At 48.2% G+C, this 9,822-nt stretch overlaps 1 protein-coding gene across 1 annotated transcript; it reads right to left on the bottom strand.

Annotated features, from left to right (window-relative positions):
• Positions 1–6,401: 6,401 nt before the first annotated feature.
• On the bottom strand, positions 6,402–9,442 carry LOC309651580 (protein FAM90A12-like; the record flags this gene model as incomplete). Its single annotated transcript, XM_082444421.1, has 4 exons — positions 9,058–9,442; positions 8,432–8,631; positions 7,889–7,994; positions 6,402–7,286 (listed from the first exon to the last, which is right to left on the bottom strand). Exons 1-4 carry the CDS (start codon positions 9,175–9,177, stop codon positions 6,402–6,404), a joined length of 1,311 nt encoding a protein of 436 aa, XP_082300547.1. The 5' UTR covers positions 9,178–9,442.
• Between the last annotated feature and the right edge of the window lie 380 nt (positions 9,443–9,822).

Below are 9,822 nucleotides of genomic sequence, written 5' to 3'. Positions count from 1 at the left end.
AGATGACCTCTGTGCACTTCTGTTTCCAGCAATGGTGGTTCCTGGGTTCCTGATCTGAGAAGAAAATTCTGAAGATGCTGGGGGCAGGGATGCCATCTCCAGCCTCTCAAGGAGGGCAAGAGTGGTTCCTGGGCCCCCAGAGTAACCTTGACAATGTCGCTATGGTGGGCAAGCATACCCTCCCTGACTTCCTGGGCGACACAGCTGTTTCTGGGCCCTCAGTAGGACTCATCAGTTGTCCTATAGGCTCAGGTGGCCCATGGACATACTCTTCGAATCTCCCCGTCCAGCCTGGGCTGCTCACCGTTCCCTGAGGGGAACGTGCAGGATTTCATGAGCCTCGTCCAGCCAACAGGTGCCGGCAGTAAAGCTGCAGTCGAAGGGCTGCTGTGTGTGTGTCTGTGGGGAGAACCCTCAGGAATCATCTTCAGCAAATCCAAAACACTTTTGAATAGAGCAGTATGCAAAAGATTATAATAAGTAGTGTAATAATAAAAATAATGATAATAATGATAGTGATGATGATGTTAATGATATTAATGCTACGATGGCTGTTATAATAATAATAATAATAATAATAATAATAATAATCAACTTAAGGAAATGGAGATTAGGAAACAGATTCCCCCAAGTGATTGACAAGGATTTACATTGTCACAGTTTAAGTGACCAACATAGGTAGACTAATATATTTCTAATTACCCTCGTGATCATTATATTGATGAGTTAAAATAGAGGAAGAGCAAAAGTGTAGAAACAAAACCACAGGATGATAATCTTTTTGTTCAATATTTTTTGGCCCTCCGTAAATACTGTCATTTGAGAAGGGAGTTCTGTCTACATAAAGTGTGAGCGTTGTACAGAAAATTTTCTTCCACATAATGGAAAACTTAATGTAAATGACACTCTTAATTCACTGTTAATTCAGTGTAAATGACACTGTTAATTCACTGTTAATTCACTCCATTGCAAGGTGGATACATTCATGAACGACTTCCTTCTGAATTCTAAACCATCAAGGGAATCTGTTGGGAAAGATTGCCAAGGATATTCAGGGAATTGAGAAAGTGATCAAAAGTTTGCTCTTCATTTAAGAAAATGGCAGAAATCTTTTTGTTAAGTACAAACCATAGTACTTTAAGAATATTAGTACTTTGAAAATGTGCATGCCTAAAGGTACTTATAAATACACACACACACACACACACACACACACACACACACACACACACACACACCACTTATTCCAGCGGTCTTTTATTTCTTTTGGAGGGGCTAAGCTAAATGTATCCTCATTACCCGAACGCTGTTTTCCTCTCTCAGCATATTTATGCATGATGCGACAAGTAAACATATTTTAGGTAGTCTACAAATAGACCCTTCTGACCCTTATCTGGACAGCGCCCTGGATATCATGGCAGCTCACAGTGTGAACCACGCTTCGAGAGTTGGAGAAGCCCGAAAAGCTGGACGGGGAAAATGCCCATCATTGTAGTGTTTGTCTCAAGAAGGTGCCTGCCACCAAGAGGTTGACTTTGCACAGCTCCCCAAGGTCCTGATCCTTGTGCTGAAATGGTTCTTCAGATTTCACAGGTGACAAAATGGATAAGAAAGTCCTATATCCCGGGTGCTTCGACTTGCAACCATACGTGTCGGAGCAGGAGGCAGGACCACTGGATTATGTGTTCTATGCGGTGCTGGCGCACTCCGGGGGCAGTTGTCACCGACAGCCCTACTTCTGTTACGTCAGAGCTGGGAACGGTCAGTGGTATAAAATGGACGATACCAAGGTCACCGCCTGTGACGTGGCTTCTGCCCTGAGCCAAAGTGCCTATGTCCTCTTTTACGTCCAGAAGAGTGCATTGGAAGGAGACGGTGGGGGACCGTCACCGGGAGGGGCACCGACATCCCTGGGGCTGACCCCGCAGGCATGGATGCAGCCCACGGGGAACCTGGAAGAGACACCAGCATCAGAGTTCCTGGGCCGGAGGAGCACCTGGGGGAAACAGATGTTCAAGAAATCACCTTAGAGCAGTGGAGATGCCGCCGAGAACACAACCGACCTCAGCCTGAATCCAACCACAGGAAGATCGAGTCTACCTTGCCTGCCCATGCTGTCGTGATTCACCCGTCGAAATATGGAGATGGTATGAAAATGAAACTTCCTGAACAGGAAAACTACCTGCTCAACAATCCAGCCAGAGGCACCGCACCTCAGGGACCAGTAAACATCGGCCACATCCCTTGTCTCAGAGGGAAGGACAGAGCTTCCAAGAAGAAGAACGAGAAGAAGCTGAGGTCTCTGGATGCACTGCAATAAGCTCTGCTGCACATCTGCAAACACACACACTCCACACACACAGTCACACACACACAAGCCCAGTCGTGTATAGGAAATTGTGTTGCAGGTGTGAATAATCTAGTCTTGTGAAAGGACTGTGTGTCTGCAGCGTTTACAGGACACGATATTCAGTGGCAACTTGTGCCTCCTTCTCAGGAGTGTGGTGTACGCTGTGAAGTTACTGGAGCGAGTGGGGTTGATTACTGGGTCTGAGAACTGTCTGAGGACTTTCCACTTGTGCTGCGTTTGAAGACTCATTTGTTGATGGGGTGCAGGATGTCTGAATTTTTGCACTATGGAATTCTTATGAATCAGTTGAATGACTTTCCAGTATTGAACTTGGAGTGCATTAGGCAGAGATGGAGAATGGTATTTATCGGCGTCAAACTTTCTAGGGGATTTGGTGTTGCACATATTTGGCAGGTTGTCAAAAGAAGTCCGGTGGTGTGTCCTTGGTTAGCAGTGGGCTGGACAAGCTCCATAACTTTAGAGAAGAGGCATTCTTATTACAGATCTTGTGGTTTACGTGCAGAGCATGGGGGGGGGGGTGGTAATTGTGTATATCTGAGAATGCAGCTGTGTGCATACAGCCTGGCTTGGGACAGGTTAGGGATTTCGTATTTGGAGAATGTTTGTGTTTTTTGTGCACTTAGAGATGAGGAGAGGTTGGGTTTGTAATCTATGTGAAGATATCCTTTGGGTTCACAGAGTTTTCCACTTAGAAAGTGTGTAGGTAAATGGTTATTTGAAAAATGGTGGCCAAAAAAACCTTTGCCTTAATGGAAAATTCTCTATAGGCACCAAATGTCTTAGGGATAAAATAATATAAAATTAAATGCTTTGGATATCTGTTTTTCCTGTGTCTGGGGCTACAGAATATTAATCTTTTAAAGTTGCACTGGTTACCACTTCTGTCATCAAAACTACCTACCTTCTATCCTTAAATAAGTATTGAAGATCCTACCGAGGGTCTCCCTCCATGTATACAGGCACAGAACCTCAGCTGCTTGTGCTGCCAGGCTGTCCTGGGGAGGATGGCCTTGCCCTGTCTGAGGCTCTTAAATTTAACCTCCAGGGGCCAGGAATGTCTTATGCTGGCAGTGATGACCCAGAGACCTTACCCCACCAGAACCAGCAAAATTTCTGCGTATAATTGCAGCAAAGGAACGGCTCTTACTCTCCTAAAGAGGGCGGAGAGAGTAACATAGCCCTGGAGGCTCGTTGTAAATGCTCCCGTCACCCAAGCAAGGAGAGTATTCTCTGAGCCCATCAGGAAGTTCTGACCTCTCCTGCCTGTGTGTTTCTCCCAGTCCGGTTCCAGCGCCGTGTGGCTGACCCCTTCCCTTGGTCATCAGCACAACACAGAGAAGTCGGGTCATTCTGGAGCCTTGTTGAAACAAGAGGGCTTGACAGTGAATGAACCAAATGTGATGGACTGAACTGTGTCCCCCCCCAGTTCACATGTTGAAGCTCAAACATTTAGTACATCAGGATGTGACTGTACACGGAGAGCTAGCAGTTAGAGCTGTGATTACCTTAATCTGGTGGCCTTATGGTGAGGCCCTAATTCAACCTGACCTGTGCCCTTAGAAGTAGGAGAAGAGACCAGGGGTCTGAGCAAGAGGAGAGGCCACGTGAGGACAGCAAGTCAGCTCCTGTCAGCTCGACATGGACGGAGGGCTTGGGGAGAAACAAACCCGTCTACACGTGGATCTGGGAAATTCTGGCTCCGGGACTGTGCTGCTTCCAGCAGTTAGAAACCTTTGTTTAGATGGAAACTAATGGGAAACTCCTTCTCGGCCTCGAAGGAATGCACTGTTTCACGCTAAAGGCTTCAGAACGTATTTTCCATGTCTTTTGTCCACTCCCTCAGGAGGCAGAGACTCCACACAGGGTTCAGCTCCAGGGACCTCACGGGGCCAGGACGTGGTCAGTGAGGATGGAGGGCTTAGGAATTCCTTGAAAAGAACACGTGCTACTGTATATATCTAATATCTATACAATATCACCTGTATACATTCTTTCTCATTCTTTATTTGCTACGTGTTCCATTTCACACATCTTGAGATGAGTTATAAATTCAAATACCTTTTTAAAGATGTGGATGGCATCTCATACTTTTTCACTTTTTCTACATATATTGTCATTTCACATTTTTCATTATCTTTCTTCCCTGGGCTATTTGAAAGATTGTTTTTATTTTTGAAAGTAGGAGATTATTGAACCCGTTTTTGCTTACTCTGAATATTTTGGGTCGAGTGTGTATAATGAGCTGTGTGCCATCACCTGGGTAGATGGAAGGAGCACCATCTTCTCAAAACTGGCAACACGTGTTTCGATTGAGCCCCAGATCAATGCTGTCTCACTAAACCCGTCCTGTGTCCTGAAACCCTGTCCCCTGTGTTCGCAGGTCCAAGAATACGGAGCCCATCCCTCACAGTTCCAACCCCAGATGGCTACTGTGGCAGGCTCCTCTTCTTCAATCCTGTGATGCTCAGAGGATTCCATAGCATAGAACATTTCTCAGGGCCTATTCACACCCTTTGAAATGCCAGAAGTAAGGATCAATGGTGTTTTGTTTTGTGAGAATCTGTAAGAAAGTACTGGGACAGGATTGAGGTCATGAGATAAGGGAGTATAAGGAATAGGGTCAGACCCAGGTCACAAAGAGAAAGGTCATTTCAGAAGTTCCAGTAGGTCTGGGCATGGCCCCGAGTGTGCCAGCTCTGTTTTCCCCATATTTTAACAACCTTGTGCCTTCAGCCAGCAGCTCGCTGCCCTTGAGGTACAGGCTTCTACGGAATGAAGATGCTCTCCCCAAACAGTTGTTGTGTGGAGGTAGGAACGTGGTTTGCTCTTCCCGGGAAGCCCTCTCTACACAGCTCGGTGCATTTTCTTGGACCTGCTCAGGTCTCTTCCTGTTAGAGAACAGAGGCAGCATGTGACGTAGGTGATATCACTGCCACCACCTCCAGTGGTTCTCAAACCAAATGATATAATCATCTCCAGAGCAGCTACAATCCCAATGCCCGGGCCTCAAAACAGACAACATAAACTCGTACCTTTTGAAGTAGGATTCAGGCTTATGCACCTATTAAGATTCACCAACTGAGTCCAGTGTGGCCCAGTGTGAGAATAAGGCAGCCTACACGTTATCACATCGTCCATGCAAGGGATTGACACAGTGCATTGTTAATGTGCATGTGTTGACCCGTGGACCAGGGAGGGCCAGAGATTCTGTATTTTTAATAAGCCTTAGGTCCTCCCAAGCTCCCCTTTCCCCTCAGTTACAAAATCCATCTTACTTTTTCTTTTTTTGTTGTTCTTTGGCCGCACGGCATGTGGGATCTTACTTCCCTGACCAGGGCTCGAACCTGTGCCCCCTGCATTGGAAACAGGGAGTCTTAACCACTGGGCTACCAGGGAAGTCTCCACAAAATCTATCTTGAGTTAAAATAAATGTTAAGATGATCTTCAAGGCTTAGAGATAAAAACCACGTACAACATGTCTTATACAGTAGAACTTTATTAAAATTGAAAGAAAATTTGAAAACAAAGCTTTACAGTAACATTTAATGAAACATAAGAAGCAGAGCCGTGGGAGTGTCCCCACCATGATTTACAGTGAAAGTCTCCACAGAGTCCACGAGTCTCATCTCAGGACAGGGCACTGCTGACCTTCTGCAAAGCACAGAGTTGGGCCCTTTAGCCAGGTTCCAAAAGTTCAGACGTTTGCACCAAATGCAGATTACTACCATAGCTTCCTATTTACACAATAGCTCAAAGTTACTCCTAGAATTTGCCTCAATTACTTAAAATAGATTCAGACTGACAAACAACTTGCCATTCCAGTGTGATAAGTACCATCTGACGGATGACTCTCGTTCCATCAGGAGAAAGTGCAGTGCGTGCACGTGTGTGTCCCTGGGGCTTGTCTGGGTTTCCATCAGGAGAAAGTGCAGTGCGTGCACGTGTGTGTCCCTGGGGCTTGTCTGGGTTTCCATCAGGAGAAAGTGCAGTGCGTGCACGTGTGTGTCCCTGGGGCTTGTCTGGGTTTCCATCAGGAGAAAGTGCAGTGCGTGCACGTGTGTGTCCCTGGGGCTTGTCTGGGTTTCCACCATCTTTTCGCCCAGCAGGGGTGGGGGATCGCTGCTTCTCCAGGAACAGCTGCTCCCTGTGACGCCCCCTCCTCAGGTGCACAGCCACCTCCAGGGCACCTGGGGCTGCAGGACAAGTCTTCGTTGCCATAGGCGTGTCCCTCCCAGTCGCTGTCTTCAGAGGAAGACGACACCTGAAGGTCATCGTAGAGGACACTGCGGGGGCCAGGGGCCCAGTGCCCCTCAGGCTTCTTGCCAGTGGGAGGGCTCTGAGCAGGAGGGGCTGACTGCTCAGGACGAGGCAAGGAGGGAGGCGCCACGTACCTGCAGCTCCACCAGCCTTCGTCTACTCGCACGAAGAGCATCCTGAGAGGCTGGCCTGGAACGTGGCTGACGGGTGGAGGATGGTCTCTGGTGCAGGCTTGGACACTATTGGGGCGAGATCTGTCCAGTGGAGGTTGGAGGGCAAGGCTTTGCCCCTGGGCAGGTGTCTTCCTGCTGACTTGGGGGGTCACTGTGGGTCCATGTCCAGTTGTACTGGGTGGAGGAGGGAGATTCTGGAAAGCCCCCAGATCTGCTGTCAGACTGCTCTTCTGGGGAGTCTGGATGGGGCTGAGTCTAGGTTTCTTTGGGGGGTTCAGACACGTCTGGGTGGGGATCTGGGCAGATCTCTTGCCTGGGGCCTTGATGCTGCTTTTGGAGTCCTGGACCAAACTTCTGCTGATGAGAGACACTGCAGGGTGGGTGGATTTCCCGTCATCTTTCCTGACAGGTGACCTGCTTGGGAGATCTGGATCCTGGATGGGTTTCCTCTTGGATGCCTGGATGAGCGTGGGCATGTTTGGATGCTGTAGGAGAAGACCAAACAGAAAGGTCAGACGTGAGAATCTTCTCTCCATCCAGGAAAAAATAAATTAACCAAAAACCATCTCATAGGAATTAATTGTATGTGATGAGCTACTCAACCTCAGTGGTGCTCATGAAAAAGAAAGTTACAATATCACCTTGAGACATTTATACATCAATCAAATAGGCACATAGAAAGAGTTTAACAATGTCTCCTGTTAAGTAAGTGGAAACAAGCTTTTTGTATACCCCCTTCCGAGGACTGCACACAACTCGGTGTTTTGCAGGCACTTTGATGGCCAAATAAGTTTTGATGGCCAGTTTTGGAGGATGAACCACAATGTACAGATTCGTGTTCTGACTTAAAGGATTCTGCTTATGGAATGCGGCTGATAAAATCACTTCCATTTACCAAACAGCATATCCTTGCCAGCCATGCAAGTAAGAATGCAAAATCAAAGACACCGAGGAAAATGGCATCTGAAAAGTACTCTAAATGATCCCATTGGTTGGAAAAGAATGTGACCCGCTCCCTCCCACAGAAGGGGACTGAGAACAATTGGGTTACCCCAGAAGGAGAAAGCGCGGGAACCGGGAGACTGACCCTCAGGTAGTGGCAGGACTCTGTCCCCTCCTTCCAGTACCGCTGCCGCCACCCTTGGGGTTTCCTGGGGAATCTCTGAAGCAGCTTCCTCTGCTGCTCTTCTTTCCTGCAAAACAAACCACGTTAAGGGGCAGAAACCCAATTTCCTTGTCACAATTGGGACCAACGGTGCTGTGGCCCAGCCCCTTTCCAAGTCCTGGGGTGACACTGGACCTGAATTCCTGTGCTTGGTGCAGACTCCTGCCCCGCTCATGTCCTTCCCCCAACTCCAGGGTTCCCTCCTGGGTTTCCCAGGAAGTCCTGTCTATTTGTCCCTATGGCTTTGGGGCCTGTCAGGTGCAAAACTGCATGTGTTCTCCACACCCCTCAGTGACTTCAAGGCATATTCTGAGCTCCTGAGTGTGGCCCCTCGGGACATGGCTCCTGTTTCCCCATTTTCCCTGTCATGTCTAGAGATGGCTCAGCACCCAGTGTAGAGAAGGAGAGGAACCGTCTCCAGCGATTTTAGCCCGAAGCTTGGGTACCACCCACCCCACTGCTCACCTTTGCCTTTCACTCTTCTCTCTCTCAGTCGTGTTAGGGGTCCCGGGGGTCTGCAGGTCCTGCAGCTTCCATGGTTCCAGGTTCTCCTTGCCGAGTTTGGAGCCCAAGGGCTGGGGGGCCAGGGCCCCATGCCAGCGCTTCATGGGGCACCTGAGGCTCCTCGCTTTGTGCCCAAAGGCTCCGCAGTCCCTACACTTCACCTGTGGGTGGGGGAGAACAAGGTCAGTGAGTCAGCAGAACTCACAGGCGCATGTCCAAAGTGAACACGAGGACAGATTGAGAGGGATGAACACTGGTTCTGGAGAAGGGACAGAAGCACACGGCCCCTTGGGTGCCAGGATATTTATGATACTGTGGTGCTTCCCAAAGCCTTTGCCAGGAAGCATCAAAGGAGGAAGGGCTGGTGCTCCAAGTGTGCACAGCAAGACCCCAATTGAAGGATTTGGATAAAAGCAGGCCAGACATCACACTAAGGAGGGGTCAGGTGGCCCCCGTCTCTGAATGGCCCGGTCTCCCTGGGGATGAGGTCCCAAGGCAGCTGTCTTTGGATGGGGCTGGACGAGGGAGTTATGGATCCAGGTATTCCAGGCCCAAACCCTGTTTCCGGAGTCCATGCCTCCACTTACCCTGGGGTCTTCGTCCTTTGGCGGGGGAGCCACCTGCCTCCCTGCTCCCGGGTTTTGCTTCCTCACTTGCTGGGCTTGAGAGAGTTTGCAGGGACCCAGCTGTCTGTAACGACCGGCCATGTTCCCCACCTCCTCTGTGCTTCTCGCCAATCTTAATTTTTGGATTTCCTCTGTAAAAAGAAAGAGAAAACTGTCATATTCATACAAGTCACCCCTGCCCCCTCTACACAAATGGGGTCATGAAACCTCACGACCACTAAGGAAATCCAGGTTTCTGATACTTTGACTTCTCTGCCCAGACATTTCTCCGTTCTCTCCAGATACCTACCCACAGATGAGGGCCCTGACTTGCTTAGACGTTTTAGGCAGACAGTGAATTTGGATTTGCATCCTTGAGAGACTAAAGTTAGAGACTTTGGTTACATGTATCACAATCTAATAGATAAGAGTGAGAAAAGATTTCCCCACACGTACAGAATTACTTATGCTATGGAAAGGCCACATTTAATATTGACGCCCAGGCATTTGAAAATCAAACGTAAGTTGGATAACTCCTTGAGAATTGGGCTCTCCCATCTGACATCAGAGAAGGCAATTCTCAAATACAAATTCACATAACACAATTATTTTCTCCTCTGCTAGCTTAGACGGGGCACAGCACAGGGTCTGAACTGTTTTCTAAATCCTTCACCCTCAGTGTCTCACTTTTACCTAGTTAATAAAATGTGAAATACATGTTTCAACAGGATGAATGAATAATTTTTT

The sequence above is a fragment of the Balaenoptera physalus genome, assembly GCF_965194825.1.
Source record: "Balaenoptera physalus genome assembly, chromosome: 21".
NCBI lineage: Eukaryota > Metazoa > Chordata > Mammalia > Artiodactyla > Balaenopteridae > Balaenoptera > Balaenoptera physalus.
This window is presented reverse-complemented; position numbering and strand designations above follow the sequence as displayed.